Here is an 18,286-nt window from a genome sequence, read left to right as displayed (position 1 = left end):
TGTAAACCACAGCTCTTCATCCTTCTCTACTACTTACTTTTTTCTGACCTCTGTATAGTTTCTGTCTTGCAGAATTGCTTTTTTCTCTTTGATTTTGTCCTTTACACATTTCTGTGGTATTCTTTACTTATTCACTTTTCCACTGCATCTCTAAATAGCTGAAACTGATGATTATGCCTTTGTCATCATACTTTGCACTGCACGGTAGATTTAATGAAATGATGATGGCCAGTCTCACACCTTGCATACTGTTACTACAAATACACTTGCACATGCAGTATGTGCTCTGGGAATAATTATTTTTTGTCTGCTATATTTACCTGCTTAAATGTAAGTGGTCCAATGACCAAATAAACACATTAATAAATACATTCATAAGTTTACCTAAATGGGTCAAGACAGAACATGCATGAAAAAAACATTACACAATCAGTTTATAACTGCTTCTACAAGAATACTAAATTTGTGAAAATGCAGCAATTTTTGTATATGTCCTTTCAAGAATTCTCTGCTATATATGCACACAGGTTTCATGCTATGATTTTATTCATTTCTTTAAAAGCTAATTTTTTTACCCCAAAAATTCCAAAAGAAGATGATGATAGCTTTGTGCAACACCAAAAAATATATTCAAAATGCTGTTAATTCTTTCCACGGACACAAGGATTTGTAGAAACTGTTCATGTATATTTTAAGGATGGCTTTAACCACACAGTGTGTAAATCATCATGGATACAAACTGAATCATGGTGTCATGTACATAAGCACACAACTTATTGAAGAACGTATGTAAACTAATAAGTTTTAAATGATTCTTTCAAAAATACTAGTTGTCTGTGACCTGCAATATACCTTTTAAATTTCTTTTATGAATGGAAAATAATTAGTACTTATGGAATTATAAATGGGTGACTTTGTGAAGTATCACCATAATGGTATAAAATAATTATTTCTCAGTCTTCTATTTGCTGTTCACAGACCATAAGAGACTATTACTGTCCATTTAAAGTGCCATATCCATTTAGATTACTTAGTTCTGTGCATTCACAAAATATTTCTTGAGTTGCATTAGCTACATTTATGTTGAAATCACTAGTAGCCAATAAGTGCACTTGTACAAGCTCAGGTATCATGACTTACCAATATGAGGAATATGCCTTCTGCAAGGACACAGTGTGCAAGACACCATTACCCCGACAAAGGCATAAAACCAGTGATAATTAGAGTGATGTTCTTCTTCTTTCGACATTACATGTTTCTTCATTTCATTCAAGGAAGGCTGCTTGTTATGAAAGATTAGCCTGCATTTTACATATTCTAGTTCTGTTCATACACCACAGTACAAAACATTCACAAGAGTTAGAAAGCATTAAACATGCAATTTAAGAAGAGCTGTAAGTGTGAATGAAAGAAAAGCCATGCAGCATTCCGTGCAAACTAACAATACACCATGCACATTTTTAAATCACTAAGAAGTGAAATGCCAATGCTTTGAAGTATTTCCCCAGTCAGAGTAGATGCAAACTCTCCATTGCTAACCTAGACTTATGTTTCTCTACATAAATATATGATTATATATCAAAAAGAAAATGGCTGAAAGTTTAGCACAGAGGACTGACACCACATTCCCCTAATGAGTTTTAACAAGTAGTCTTGGGTTTGACTCTCTCAGAATCCACTTGTAAACGCTATGAGTTTCAAAAGCTCACTTAATCAGGCAGCATTTGTGGGCTACCCCTGAAATAGGTCCTTGTGCTTAATGAGATTAGCTTAGCTCATACCTTACAAGTGACCTTGATTTTCCTCAAAAGTTTGCCCTGTGCCTCACAAAAGGTGTGACTCTAACACAAAACAAAGATGTTCAAAGTCAGTACATTCCAGGCATTATAGTTGCCGAGGTCCTGTTCATCACAAAATGCATAATTAATAAAACCCTCTTATTCTAAGTAGATAATTTCAATATTTTAAAAGTATGTTGAAAGTCATGATTTAGCTGAATAATTAAATGAGATATATAGTTTCACAAAATCATCAATATCTAGGCTTATTAAGACAAGGACTTCAAAGTAATTCACAGCTGTAATTGAGCAAACTGTTGCCTGTATGCCTCTTTTACTTCTTCGGTTATGAATGAAAGTGTACTACTCCTTGCTTGAAGAAAATCGTGGTGTTATTAATGGAAAATTGGGGAAAGAGAGTAACATGTATTAGCGTTTCTGTCTTTCTGGGCAGGCATTACTATCATATTTTATAGTTAGAACTTTCTTTTGGCAAACATTTATTTATTTAATAAATCAGATTTCATAGATTCATAGGTGTGTACTAGGCTAATGGCCCTGTAGCCTTTACAAGCCTAGCCCATAGGATTATTTAACAGAAGAAAAGCTTTCAAATATTACCACAAATCAATGAGTTACATATTCTTTAGTGAAGTGAGTGTAAACCAAAAATGAAATAATGTTGACTTCATCATATTTTTCTAAGAACAGAAATAAATCATTCCTACACTGCTCTCCCCCAGTGAGCTATGCCATATTGTGAACACTACTACAAATAAACTGATTCAACCTTTAGTGTAATGATGTTAACCTGCAAGTCATTGCCACTGCCTTTGGGCTTTTGTTGATATATAGCAAAGAAGATCCTTACGTTTAAAAGTGGCATTAAAGGTTAATTATGTTGAGAGGTTATAAATGCTCTGCAGGGGTAAGTGAATGCAGAATATAGCTTAAAACTGATAAAAGAACATAATCTTTTTTTGGTCAGGTGCAAGAGACCTCTTGAAAACCATTTTCCTGAATTTCCTGCTATGTTTAAAATAGCTGTTAAAATAACCTTCACTGTTTGGCATTTACACAACCCCACTCCCAGAGTCCAGGCTTCTGCAAAATACATTAACAGCTAAAGCCATGAAGGTTTATGAGTATTAGGTCCAGTAATAAGTCAGCTGCTGCTGATGGCTATAAATTTATACAGCTACAGAATTTCTTTCCCTGGTCTAAGAATGTAGTGTTTTAAGCAGCTTCTGCAATTTATTTCATAACAAGCTGGGAAAAACTCCAGCAACCATCAGCTCAAATAAAAGCATAATTCTCACTGGAAAAAATATTTTAGCTTAACAATCTAATCACATTCGATGTTAATTATAATGACAAACTATGGGGCTGTAACTAAGTAATGTGCGTACACCTGTATGGTTCTTTAACCATATATCTGTGTTTAACCAATGAGTACTTGTTCAGTTCTTAAGAACAACCTCATAATTCCTCTTCAGTTAATCTGAGTATTGTCACGTAACTCTTCAAGAATACAAGTGTAAACTTTTGCTAAAGCTATTCACTTGTCATGCATACAGATGCTAAAGCTACCAAAGCTACCTAATGGAAATGTCATCCAGAGGTATTAGTTGGTAACAATTTAGAAAGCCAATTTCACATATTAGTCACCCTACCAACCAAAGGACATTGTACATATGTATCAAAAAATGGATAAACCCTCAAAACCAATGCTTCCAGCCTCAGTGTATCCCAGGAATTCTATTGTCTGTTATTAGCAATAACCCACGCCTGGGTGTGGGTAAATGTAGCTGGTTACCACGGCGTGGTTTGGTCCCAAGGAGCCCCCCGACCAAAACAACCAACCGCATGTAATACCACCAATTACTGTACCACAAAATTGATGACATTATTTAAGAAAAGAAACTATTACTTTTCTTAAATAATGGCAAGATGTCTGGCATCGTACATCAGAGTTGTATGAGCAAAAAGCAAGAAAGCAAGATCTCCGTTGCTTAAATGGGTTTAACATGGCGGGACAGTTAAAAATAAGCAACGGAGATGTCTGTTGCTTATTTTTGTTAAACCCATTTAACATAAAAAAGCAATGGAGATCTTGCTTTCTCCGTTGCTTTTTTTAAAACCTGTCGCTATGTTAAATGGGTTTAGCATAGCGAGACAGCTAAAAAAAGCGGAGATCCTCCGCTGCTTATTTTTTTGTCCTCTCGCTATGTTAAACCCATTTAACATAGCGAGACAGTGTTTTTGTTAGAGTTATACTAATGGAAAAAGTCCTTTCCATTAGTATAACTCGGCTGGCCAATCATTCATGGTATAATACAGGGTATGTCCCTGAACATGGGTGGGCTCTTATGAAATTGGGCACCTCCCATTTTTTTTCATCTAGTCCAATGTAGTTACCATCATTTGCTCTATGCTTAACCTTGTATTAAATGGCCTTTTTGTCCTGGCCAGAGAAAATGCTTCTCAGACTTAAATCAGTGCAAAGTTATAGTGACTATTCTTTGTACAGATAAGGTCCTGTCGAGGTCACAGAAGTAACTTACAGACCAGTATACTGCCTAGATTAAAAATAAAGGAAATCTTTGTTTATTCAACAATAAATAGGTCCAGACGCTATTTAAACATTGACCCTAGTTACATGTACTAAATACTCAGAGGATTTCCTTGGGTCCTGGATCTGTACATCTATAGCACCACTATGATGATTGCCCTACACATGTCAAACAGTGTCTGAAGGACAAACAGCCATGGAGTCAGGCATAGTGCTTTACTGCCCTTTACTGTTTCTAGTATGTCTGCAGCATTATTAGTCCCTGTTTAGTCAGTTACACACTGCATTGTTCTGCCAAGAAGAATGGCATGTATCTTTACTTGCAGCTGAAATGACTGCCCATGTCTAAGAACCTGCATGTTCACTACAATATTAGTAAGTTATTTTCTTGTAAATTGCAAATGAAATAGTTCTGCCATAAAATGAACTGCATCACTATGTTTAGTTAGTCTGGTAGCAAGAATATGATGTGTAAGGCAATGATAAGCAAAAGCTGCAGGAGCTGGGAATAGAAGGTCTGGCCTTAGGAAGCAATACCAAGGATATAAAATGGCACCCAGCATACACACACACACACACACACACACACACACACACACACACACACACACACACACACACACACACACACACACACATTCCCACAGCAATCAGGTTAGATATGTTATGAAGAAAGGAACTAGAGAACAAGATTAGCAATAACCAAACAGAAGAAGGATGAAAAAGGCACAGAACATTCTCTGAAAAGGAACCCATGACTACAGAAAAGTCATGCTGTTTAATTGATAAGGTACTTACCTAGGCAATGGGTGGTAGATATCATAAGGCATGATCTGCTTGTAGCCATCACTGTTAGAGAAAGAATGCCAGCCCTCTAAGTAGTGAGTACACAACAGAAATAACAGTAATTGATGCTATTTTACATAATTTTTTCAGGAAATGGCAGTTTGTTCTGCTGTAGAAGTCAATTCAGTACTTACATATTGTTGCAACCACGTTCCAAACAACTCACTGTTGATATATTCACATGCCTTAACCGTGCCAACAAAATTATTTAATGGTATTTTGGCAAATCTGATTCATGACAGTATTATTTACGTTTTCTTTATGAGTTAACATGTCATTTGTGTACTAATGAAAGAAACAGTGTTAGTTAATCATTTCAGTTGTACAACATAGGATGTCGTGCTTCCAGACACATCATACATTTTGGTCTGTATGTGAGTGCTTTCCAACAGCAAATATAAAAGTATAATCATTTCTGAAATCCTGGTTTCACCTACATGACATTGGCTAAAAGTTCATTGAACTTTACTGTCACTGATGTGAACATAATGAGTATTTCCATACACTGTAGTGGATGACAGGTCATGTACGCCCTCTACTCCATTAAAGAGTAGGGATGTACCTCACTGTATTCCTCAACTGATGTCAGTGAAGGATAATGTAAATTTTCTTAATATGTGTTAACAACCTGTTCTACACATAAGACATTTTGTATAGTTCTGTTTCAGTGTGCTCATTACTACCAATTTCTGTTGTTACGTTTTCTACAAGGTCTTTATTGCAGTTTGTCCAAAGTGTATGTACGATCCTAAATTGTTTGGAACAGGAGTGCGATAATACTTGTTCGTTAGCAACCTGTTTTGCACATAAGAAATCAGTTCTGTTTCACTGTGTTTATTAGTGCTTAACTTATCTGTGACCTGTTCATTGTGGTTTGTCAGCACATGTACAACTGTGACATATTTGGAAAGTGATTGCAATAATACGTAAGTACCATCAATTCAAATATTATAGTGCGCATATGGTATCAACAAACTGTACATCTACAACATTTCATTCAGTTTGATGCTGGTGTGTGTGTGTGTGTGTGTGTGTGTGTGTGTGTGTGTGTGTGTGTGTGTGTGTGCATTTGTGTGCCTGTATAGGCTGTACATGAAAATAATTTGAATAACTACCTTAACATTTAATTCAAGCTTCTTTCTTCTTCATACAACTCTCTGAGTATTTCATTTCTTATTTATTTATTTGCATTTTAAGGTATAGCATTTTAAAACTGTCTGGAATCATAGCACATATAATAATGGGTTACAAGTTGCTAATTATCTTTATGTAGTAGACTACAATTCCCATTGTAGAGCTCCAGGCAAGTCACCTAGCTAAATAAAATCTTACAGTTCACTCCTGAAAATAGATAATTGCGGTTAGTTGATCTTACCAGTAAAATACAAAAGTAACATGCTTAAAAAGGTTGTACATTGTACGTTAAAATTAGAGTTAACATGCTAAGTTATAAAATGTCATGCAGCATTTATAATGAGGGTGCAAATATTTCTTCTTAGAAATTGTACTTTAAACAATGCAAGATGCCACAATGCACTTTATAAGAATCTGTGCCCTGCGAAAAAATGTGCATGCATGGCAAATACTCCATATATCCTTTTCACTCACAGCAGTACAGAGCCATCAAATATAATTTCTTCTAAGCCATAATCCCAGATACATTCACACATAAGCAAAACCTAGCTTAGACTAACAAAAGAAAAGAAAATTTTAATGTAAATGCATCAACTCTAAGCCACATCAAGGTCTTCCGAGCAGTGGTGGATTATACAGGGGTGATTTGCATGGCTGCCCGGGCCCTACAGCTGCAGTTTAGTTATGTCCAATACTGCTAACTCGTTTTAGTTAGATTATGTGCAAAACATGCCAATTATTAGTAAAATAAACATTTATTTTAAATTTTACTTAAAATTTAAGAAAGTCAAATGACAGGGACACTGCAAGTCTTTACTTTACACCCATGATGTCTACCGTGTGCGTGTGCACAGTTGCACATCATCAGTTGTGACTTTCAGCTGCTTTATTTATTTATTTCAGCGTTTGCTTACAGTAATGTTTCTGTAATTAACATAAATAAATGAATGAATAAATAAATGCATTTCAGTGACAGTTGCAGATTTCTGATCACTGTCAGGAAATGAATACATCATCACAGAAATGAGTAGAAAGCCAAACATTTTAAATGGTGTAATGGATAGGTACGGACTCAGATATGGAAGTGCACCTGCAACAACGTGGAAGTAAAGTATATATTTCTTAAATTCTCACAGGCAACTTCATATAAGTAAGGGGACGGGAGTGCTGCTGTGTGTGTTTTTGTGAAACATGAAACCAAAAACATAACTATCAACCTCTTAGAGCAAAATCAGAGATGAAGCCAAAAAAAAAGCTCAAAATTAGGGAAAGCTTTTAAACATTGTTATTAGAATAGCACACTTCAGATTACTATGTATTTGATATGAAGTCTGAAACTCAAATGTATTTAGTAAGTGCAATGCCTAATGAGTTGCCAGAAAATCACATATTTTATGAGGAAGAGACTAAACATTTGAAGCAAATAGGCAGACATTCTGGTTAGTTAAGATATACGGCTGCATCATGTGTCCTGTCATGGAGTATGGAAGAGTATGAAGAAGAAATCACTTGTGTACGTTGTAAACAACAGCAACATCTTGAAATTTGGACAGAGAAAAGGCACTTGTGTGATTTTATTATTTAACTGAGTAAATGTTTGGGAGGGCAGTTCAGCAGTATACCTCAGATTAGGAAAGATCAGGGTACAGCCTACACCATTGTCATTCCTTGTAAATATTCTACTACATCACATTCTTTTCCACTGTATTTCCCTGTAAATATACCATGTCAAATTCTTTTCCACTGCATTTCCCTGTACATATACTACTGTCAAATTCTTTTCCACTGCATTTCCCTGTAAATATACTACATCACATTATTTTCCACTGCATCTCCCTGTAAATATACCATGTCACATTCTTTTCCACTGCATTTCCCTGTAAATACTCTATTATGTCACATTCTTTTCCACTGTATTTCCCTGTAAATAATCTATGTCACATTCTTTTCCACTGTATTTCCTTGTAAATATACTACTATGTCACATTCTTTTCCACTGTATTTCCCTGTAAATAATCTATGTCACACTCTTTTCCACTGTATTTTCCTGTAAATACACTACTATATTGCATTTTTTTCCTGGCTGATACTCTTGTTCTCACCTAACAATCTACAGTACTGTTTTAGTTGTCTTATTTCTTGTTATTGTGCCTTCAGCAAACAATGTGACAACAGTTCAGGAGACATAGAAAAGCAGAAAATCTGATTAGTATCAACAAATTCGAAGCTACAAGGCTTTTATAGTATTCAGAAATTGTGCACAAGGGGAACAAAATAGAAATTCATAAAACAAGTTATATAAAGACTAGAAATTAGAATGCTCCAAGAAAAACAGTAACAGTTTCTATCGAAACCCATCATGTGTAGTAACAACTCTTATGGATACCAAGCAACATATTTTTTGTTTTACAGATGTTTTTTTTAAGGTTTACATTTTTCATCAAAAAGAAGCATATGTTAGTGTAGTAGATTAAAACGGTCTAATTTTTATTGCATCTCTGTGACAAGTCCAAAGATCACGTAGTCAGTATAATAGATTCGTTGAGCCCTGCAAATGTTGGGTGGTGCAGGGTTACCAATGACCAATGAAAAGAGCAGAGGCCCAAGCACAGAACTCACCGGTAGATGTAACATAGGTGAGGTCCTACAGAAACAATGCCTAAGTGTATGGCTATGGATTTGATTAGGCCTTCTGCAATAAATTAAACAAGGCATGATGCCAGGTATTCTTATTAGGAGTAATGCATGATTATTGATAGTGAGATGGGCAAAGGCAATATCTAACCCAATGGGATAGCTGAATTCGAGCACAAAAAGGGAAACTGCCTAGGCTTAAAATAGCCCACAAGCTTAGCTAGCCTGGCACTTACCTATGAATATGGACAAAGGTATTTTTTATGAGCCAACTTCATCAGTCTGAGAAAAAGATGTGATCTTATAATCCACAGCCTTTTATTCTGATGGTGTAAAAAATTGACTTTTTATCAGAAACGATACAACAATGTAATAATTACTTGCCCAATAAGTACACACAATTCAGTTTCAAAAATTCTCTACCTGTTTTACTTTTCTTATTTATTAACAACCGTCCTTCAGAATTTCTGCATAGTATAATCCTTTATACAGTTGTTTTTTTTCCTACCTGAAAGTCCACAACGTAGAGTTTATCATCCAAACTGACATGCAAATAGTTCATTAGAAATAAACTGTCCGTTTCAATAAAATGTGCCATTATCTTTGGCAGATCTCAAAAACTATCCTCCCTCTTAGTGATCCCATCTTCTGCAGGTAGTAGACATCTCACTTGACTCAAATCTCACCTTTCACAGTTACACTAATGAAATTCTTAATAAGGTTAATGACTTTTGCAGAACAACTTGTATCTGAGGCATGTTAATTTATCACTTTAAGTGCTATAATTCCTACACTACACTATGCCCCCTTCCTGTTTTCCTTTCGAAACTCCCAAAATAAATTACTCCAAACACAATACAGAAAGTCAATGCATTTATTAATCTTTTTGCTTCCTGAAATCACAATTTCCTTTCTCTTAGCAGGTCTATTATGCTTCCCCTGACTGAATGAACTACCTTCATTTTTTTTTTGTTTTGCAATTGTACTTAATAAGCAATAGTACCTGAATTTCTGCCCCTTTTGGCCCCAAAACTATGTATTTTTTCTCAGCAGTACCAACTGTATATCAACCATCTAGGCACTCTCTCACTTCAGTAACAAACATCCACTGTTTCTGCAAATTAAAAGCTGGTCCACAAACAAAGTCCAACTTTCTGAAATTTCACACAGCAAGGCATAAATCTGTTCCGTCTTCTCTTTACAAAAGCTCTGTTTTGCTACCTTAAAGGCAAATGTAATTGTAAATGCTTCTGGGATACTAGTCAAAAGATCATTTGTTCATTTCTTCTTATCACCTCCCTGACAGACTTAATTCAAATTAGTAAGTAGTATGTTACAATTTACTTGCAACATACTCAGTATCAGGATACTAAGTTGTGTTTTTTTTATAATCTGTCTATAAGTTTAGCTCATAATGCATAGTCATCCACTCCAGCCACTTTATCAGTGTATCATTCAAAGTATAAGACTTGCTTAAATCTACAGTGTGATACCCTATATATTAGCATTATTTCATTAAACTGAAAACAAACATCTGTGCTTGCCTCTTACATCATGTATGCCTTTCTTTTTTGTGAATTTTCTTCATACTGTTTACAGTTATATGCTATGTTGCTTCAGGTTGTGGCTGAAAAGGGGCTACCCCTCCCAGTTAACAAATCACTGATTAAAAAATTGAATAAACAAAAGTGATGAGACAATTGGGAGGCATTTATTTACATTATACCCCACTAATAAAAGCTGGTAAGCAAGTGATTGGGGTATCAAAGCCATAAGCAGTTTATGCAGGCAGAGGCACCATGGGATAAGAACTTAATAGCCTTATCTGAATTACCCTTTTGCATAGAAACATTGCACCATCTGGCATAAGCTGGTCCAAAAGATATGCAACCAGAACTACATATTTATGTTGTGCATTTGACAGCACCAACCTCTTTTCACAGCTGATGTGTTGCTCAGCAGGTTCAGGTGCCTAGATAGTGAGACATTTCCCTGTGCTCAAAGAGAAGAATGTGGTGCCATGCCTACAACTTCAATGACCAAATGCACAGGGGGAAAATAATGTCCATGGGCCCCAAGGCCACATGAGACAACAGGTAGTATGGCAGTCATCAGCAGCGGGCTGGCCAGTGTGCATGTTAGTACCAGTAAAACTGCACTGCACATTGGGCAGTGCCTTTATAATTGGTGTGTGTAGACCACTACCCCCTTCATGGTGTCTAGGGAACACTGTCTAAAATATATACTGGAGCATAAATGTGACTGTAGTAGCATGCAGGATTTCTTCCATGCTATAGCACACTTCTATATATTGTAGTTATATAAGCATGTACTGAACACTGAGCACGATATTTATTACTTCTTCTGCCTCCATGCACTTGATTCTTAGAGCTGTGGACCCACAGGGTGTATTTCTCTTTGACCACAGGGAATTCACAACAACCACATTTCTCGGCAGCTGAATGTCAATTCAGCCATGTGTCCCCATCGAAATGTACCACAAGGAAATGTCTCACTGTCTAGGTGCCTGAACCCAAACTGAATTTTTGCAAAAGAAATTAATTAGATAAAAAAAAACAATGCACAGAAAACTTACTGATCTGAAAAAGGTTCTTCAAAAGGGTGCTTTCCTGACCCCAGTTTCTCTCTTTCTGTCACACGCACCCACACACACAGTCTTGCGACATTCAGATATTTTCTGAAGGTTGATTAAATCTCCATTACTTTACATTATTATGAGAATCACCTTAAAACATTATGAATGCTCCTATATCTCAGCATATAACAATACAAGCACAGAAGTCAACAGATGCTTGAGCACTTTAGCTAACTGCTATGGAACTGATCATTCCTTATCTCCACCATATCCATTACCATCTATAACAAGCACCCATGGACTACTCTACTGTCCTTATCTCATCCACTGCCTCTAACCAAGTGTTCCAGGTCCCAACCTATGTCTCTATAAAACAACATTTCTTTAAGCAGCTGTGGAGTTTTCTTCATCCATTACGACTCATGTGCCTTTGTCACCTGTTTCCTTTCCTCTTCAAACGCACTAGTTAAAGTTGACTCAACCCAAATACACACCTTCTTTTGCTATTCCTTTTCAGAGCGTGCATTTTATGCATCCTGCCTTTTCTCACACTCTGCCACCCAACTTCCTATCTTATTTGTTGCACTATTTCCATGACCTAAACTTCTATTTTATAGTCCTCCACATCCAACCAACAAAGTACTGTAGGAATACATTACCAATGTCCTTTATAATAAGAACATGGCCTCAGCATCTCGAGTCCATTCTACTAATCATACATATCCACATACCACTGGCCTCCACCAATGCCCATCGACACTGTGCTGCATTGTTTAGCATATCTGTTCTTGTTAGAGCCACCTCTTATGGCTGATTCAACCTTAAAACTGGACTGAGCTATTTAGGTAAGCTTTCTACATAATTAAGCCATGCTGCTGCCCAGCTGTTAAGCAAAGGTCATTCAAGAACATCAGCAGCTTAACTCACAAGGTATTTGATATAAAATTCTCTGGAATGGAGATTCGCAACCTAGACTTGCTATCGATTTTCTTAACTAGCCTTAGTGGGAGGAAAAACAGCTACTATCTTCTGCAGAAGGCAGATTAATACTCCGCAATCTTGCAAAAAAACTTATTATGAAAGATAAAAAATCATACTACAACAAACTTCAGTCTACTCTCACAAATAATCAAAAAAATTCTGGAATTTCCATCATCTTCCCTCTTGCACCATACTAAAATCAATCCCTGTCCAGACAACAGTAAGACTGACAGACACAGAAATTGCAACTCTCCTCCTTTTTTTTTTCCTCATAGCAGACTGCAGCCTACCTCCTCCAATTCCTCTCCCATCCCCACCCAAAAAGCCTTTCCTTCCTTCCATCCCTCTCTCCCAGCTCTCTCCCCCCCACACGTTTATTCTACAACTACAATCCACCACCCCACCAAAACAACTTTTTTTTTTTCAAAAAAAACCATGCATGCCCCCCCTTCATCCATCCATCACTCTTTCTTTTGCAGCAGCAGCAGCATATATACCATACCTATCAGCATTCTCATCCCATCAATCAATCCATCCCTCCCAATCATCCCAATGCTGCTTCATTTCCCCCCCTGCCCCCTCATAAGGAGGCAATAATACCACCACTCAATAATTCTAAATTCATATCCTTTCTCCCCTCCTTCTAAAAATTCCCCACCAATAACTCACATGCCCTCCCTCCCCCATCTCCTCCTCCTCTCCTCTCCTCTCCCCTCTCTCTCATTTACTTCACATGGCCACAGTACCATAACTGCTCCCCTTCCTTCTCCTTTACTTTCCCCAACCATTTTTGATTCTGGAATGTTTGTCTCCAATACATGACCTTCATTCTCCCACAATTCACCCCTCAACCACCCCACACACCCCTTCCCTTCCTCCCATTCCTCTCTTCCTTCCCTTTCTTTTTTTCTAAGAGATCTCTCCCAGAAATGGAAGACTGGAGTGAGACAGAAGGATGGTGCCTTTGAATACCGCCTGCTCTACCTCCTCCTCTCTCCTATTCTCTTAATCTATTCTCGGGCCTCTCTCCACTCTATCTCTCCTCTCATATCTTCCAATATCAAATGTCACAATATCCAGCAGTCTCATATAGTATCTGCTCTCTGCCTCTCCTCCCCCAAAACCCCTTCCGAGCCAATTGGCCTCCCTAACAAACAGAAATTGGATGCTTCAAACCATCACATCCAAAGATCATTCATCTAAATCCCATATCATTCTCTCAATCTCTTCAAAAGCTCCATCTCATTCTCTTCTCCTCCTCAAAAGCAGCCCTCTTCTTAAGTCATTGAGTTTGTTAGTTTGTTGTTGTTACTCCCAAGTTGATGTTGTTGTTGTAATAAAAATACAATCAACTAAATATTATAAAACACAAAAAACATAAATGATATTAGACAATTCAAGAAAAAAACAAACTTTACTCCATCCACACTCCAAACCACTATCTACCTTCTCTACCTTTCTACTTTCTTACTCTTCTCCTCCTACCTTCCTCACCTCCTCTTCTTCTTCTCTTCTTCTCTACTTCAAAGTTAAAACCTCAAATTGCTAACTACCTCATCACTAATTCCACTCATAACTCATTCTACTCCCCCTCTCCAATGTCTCCTCCATCTCTAATCTTCCTCCTCACCTCTATTACCTCAACTTATTGCTAAACACTTACTATTTTTTAAACCTATGCTTACCAACTTACTACTTCACATCTTGCCTTAATATACCCTCTCATAGCCCCTGCCCAGCCCCCACACCAGAATTCACTCAGCATACAAAGCCAACAAACCCCTGTGGCCATCTTACTTTTAATAACTACAGCTAAAAAAATTTTCTTTCTTCCTTTCTTTCTTCCTCACACTACAAGCTAAGAACTTCTCAAAGTCTCCACCTTCTCTCCCTTCTCCCAAAATGTGGTCCCCTATTTCTAACTCTCACCTCCCCCTCCCCCCCTCCTCCCCTGGAAATCCCTTCTTCTAACTCTCCCCCTTCTCTCCCCTCACTCCTCACCTCCTCCTCTCCCACTGTCTCCTTGCTTTTTTAAGCTTAACTCCCCCACTTCCCACTTCCTTCTGCCCCCCTTTTTTTGCCTTTTCATAGGTTTAGTTTTGACTTTTCATAAGGTGTACTTTTGACATACACATGACTTTTTTTTTTTTTTTTTTTTCTTTTACACTCTCTCTTCTTTTTCTTTTTCCTTCTTTCTTTTTCTCCTCTCCTCTATTCTTCTTTGCTCTCTTCTCTCTTGCATTTTCTATCTTTTCTCTCTCTTTTACTCTCTCTACTATAAATACAGTTTTATAAAATACCTATATAATACTATATTTTATTCTTAAATATACCAATTGTGTTAAGTTGTTAAGTGGTGTAGTTGAACACTGAGTGTTTGTAAAGTGTTAATGTGTTTTTTTGCTTTTTCTCCCTTTGTGTGTCACTGAAAACTGGCCAGTTTGGCTTTCTTCCGGGCCTCCATAAAAATAAATAAATAAATAAATAATACTTCATGCTCTTTGAATACCATGGTGAATGGTTCATCTTAACACCTTTGGTAGGTAACAGCAACAGTTCTAAATTCTAAAACTCATAAGTGAGTGTCCAGACTCAGCGAGACTAAATGTATGAAAATGGGGACTATAACAACTCAGCTCAAGAGTGCTGTGATCAAGTACTCCCTTTTCTCAAAGGTATGGAGATCTCAGAGTTAAATAGTGTGTGTGCTTGTGTGTGTGTGTGTGGGGGGTTACAACCCCCCCCACATTTAGGGTACATGGGATCTTCCCCCCAGCAAAGTTAACTTTAAAGGTGGACAAAGATTGAAAACATTTACTGTTCTTCTGTAGTTTCACTTTTTTTTGTTTTTTAATTTTGAGACCCATACCTGGTAAGTCAGATAATGCAGACTTGGTAAATTAGTTCTCCTAAGTCCACTAAGTTCTTTCTCTACTTCTCCCTTGTCACTTCCATCTGTCCACCAACTCTGTTATTATGAATGTTAAATTATTACTTTTTTGAGAATGTGGCTTTTTAGGAGGCTGTATACTAAACACAACGGGGAAACAAAATAAAATGGACAATTACAGTAACAACACAAGTTCTTAAGCTACACTTCCACCACAAATTAATCTTTTATTTATGGAATTTATTTTGGAAATGAAAAAAAAAATACTCGAGTACATAAAAATAAACAGCCCAGGATTTTATCTGTTTGAAAAACTTCAAATATCAAAGAAGATGGATTAGGTTTAAATTGTAGCTTGTCTAATTTTCTGTTCTGACATAAATCTCTAAGTAAGCAACATTATCAGCTAATAATGTTATATATCCAATGTAAGATCATTAGTTTCCATATGATTTTCTGGTCAACACATCACTGATGCACTTACATTGACCAGTCAGCCAATCACATTAATGCCACATGAGGAATTTAGAAAGGAGGGCTACAACTGGTCCTTCACAAAAACATCCACATTTGGGACCTGAACACTGGATACTTCCCTGAACAAGCATCAGTTGCACATACATGCTGACAAGTCAATTGTCCATGAGTCTGGGTTACTATAAAACAGAATTCTATAAATATTTTAGTCACTGCCAGAAAACCACATGTATCCAAACCCACTCTATAATATCATGTTGGCACATTGTCCCAGTATTCATCTTAAAATGGAAAGAGATTAAAAATGAATTTAGTATTTCTGCTTGAGCTGTAGTATTTGTGACACTACTTTCATTGTAAACTAATGTCTTTCTTTATGCATTGATGTAACTAAAAGATTTATTTTTGCCCACTTATGAATTATTTGATCACTTGCTTTACTATACTTGCTTTGCGCAACTGTATAAATGTGTTACTTTTCTTGACAGCTTTCTCCATACCCATGGTCTTCCTTGTGTCATTTATCAGCTTCCTTCCATCAGCATTTCGTCATGCTAAATGTCCCCCTCTATCAAGTTTCCTTGTTACGTCGGAGATTAATCCCCTTCATTACTCTTTGCATTATATACCTCATACCTCACACATACCTTTTTACCCTTGTTTTACTCCAATATATTCAAGGTGCATTCATGGTGGAGGTGGGATTACATCAAAGATCAGCTCTCAGCCCTTTTTTATTTGCAATGGTGATGGACAGGTTGACAGACGAGATCAGGCAGGAGTCCCCATGGACTATGATGTTTGTGGCTGATATTATGATTTGTAGTGACAGTAGGGACCAGGTTGAGGAGACCCTTGAGAGGTGAAGATATGCTGTAGAGAGGAGAGGAATGAAGGCCAGCAGGACTAAGACAGAATATGTGTATGTGAATGAGAGGGAGGACAGAGGAATGGAGAGGATGCAGGGAGTAGAGGTGGCGAAGGTGAATGAGTTTAAGTGTTTGGGATCAATAGTTCAGAGTAATGGTGAGTGTGGAAGAGAGGTGAAGAAGAGAGTACAGGCAGGGTGGAGTGGGTGGAGAAGAGTGTCAGGAGTAATTTATGGCAGAAGAGTACCAGTAAGAGTGAAAGGGAAGGTCTACAAGAGGGTAGTGAGACCAGCTATGTTATATGGGTTGGAGACAGTGGCATTGAAAAAAAGGTAGGGGTTTGAGCTGGATGTGGCAGAGTTAAAGATGTTAAGATTTGCACTGGGTGTAACGAGGGTGGACAGGATTAGGAATAAATATATTAGAGGGTCAGCCCAGGTTGGAAGGTTTGGAGACAAAGCCAGAGAGGCAAGATTACGTTGGTTTGGACATGTGCTGAGGAGGGATGCTGAGTATATTGGGAAAAAGATGCTAAGGATGAAGCTGCCAGGTAACAGGAAAAGAGGAAGGCCTAAGATAAGGGTTATGGATGTTGTGAAAGAAGACATTCAGGTGGTTGGTGTGACAGAGCAAGATGCAGAGGACAGGAAGAAATGGAAACAGATGATCCACTGTGGTGACCCCTAATGGGAGCAGCCGAAAGAAAAAGAAGCAGATATTACTTCTCATGGGTAGTAATAGGATGACATCTACCCTCTTGTAGTCCCAGAACTCTGTCTTTTTTGAACTTTCTAAAAATATTAAGAAGAGCATGAGCCATACTGTGGGTTGATGTTTGTTTGCTAGAGTTCTGTCATTTCTACACCTGTTTTTCCAAGTGTAACTGGTAAGTCCTAGTTGAAAGGTGTCTCTCATATTCACTGGTTTCTTCAATAGTTCTCCATTTTGATTCTGTATGCATAGGCACTTTGATAATTTAAGTGTGATGTAACCAAAAAACACTGAATTTTGAAGCCTGTAAGACCTCCAAGGTATTTCTCCAGGGAGTCTTTGTTCCCTGCACCATCTGACAGGAGAGCTGTGACCCACATACCCCTTCTACTTACACACACACACACACACACACATATATATATATATATATATATATATATATATAGATAGATATATATATAGATAGATAAACTCCAAGACTGATGTACCTTAGAATAGGGCAAATACTCTGATTTGCCAGAATTTCAGATTAGTATATATTCCTTTTATTCACCACAACATTTATACTATTCTAAAGGTCATTAATTATGTTCCTAAGACTTTTGACAGGTACCTGTCTTCACTTCCTGACAAATATAGATTGCATTGAGCGTCTCTCATTTTTGTCTCCTTCTCTGTCTTACTGCTGGCATCTCAGAGTTTAGTGTTGTTAAATGAAGATCAGTCATGACTGCAGTTCTGCTCTATTGCATTTTAGCTTTCTTTATTAATCCATTTGTTTAATATGTTAAATTG

The 18,286-nt window shown here is 37.2% G+C and overlaps 1 protein-coding gene across 1 annotated transcript in view; it reads right to left on the bottom strand.

Moving 5' to 3' along the window:
• Nucleotides 1–18,286, bottom strand: part of ADAMTSL1 (ADAMTS like 1) — a 4,128,157-nt gene that overhangs the window by 1,851,172 nt on the left and 2,258,699 nt on the right. The window contains exon 10 of the mRNA XM_044061207.1: nucleotides 5,149–5,199. Coding sequence (XP_043917142.1) covers nucleotides 5,149–5,199 — 51 coding nt within the window. The remainder of the gene's footprint in view (nucleotides 1–5,148; nucleotides 5,200–18,286) is intronic.

Source organism: Protopterus annectens, chromosome 2.part0, assembly GCF_019279795.1.
Source record: "Protopterus annectens isolate FY-2018-M chromosome 2.part0, PAN1.0, whole genome shotgun sequence".
NCBI lineage: Eukaryota > Metazoa > Chordata > Ceratodontiformes > Protopteridae > Protopterus > Protopterus annectens.
This window is presented reverse-complemented; position numbering and strand designations above follow the sequence as displayed.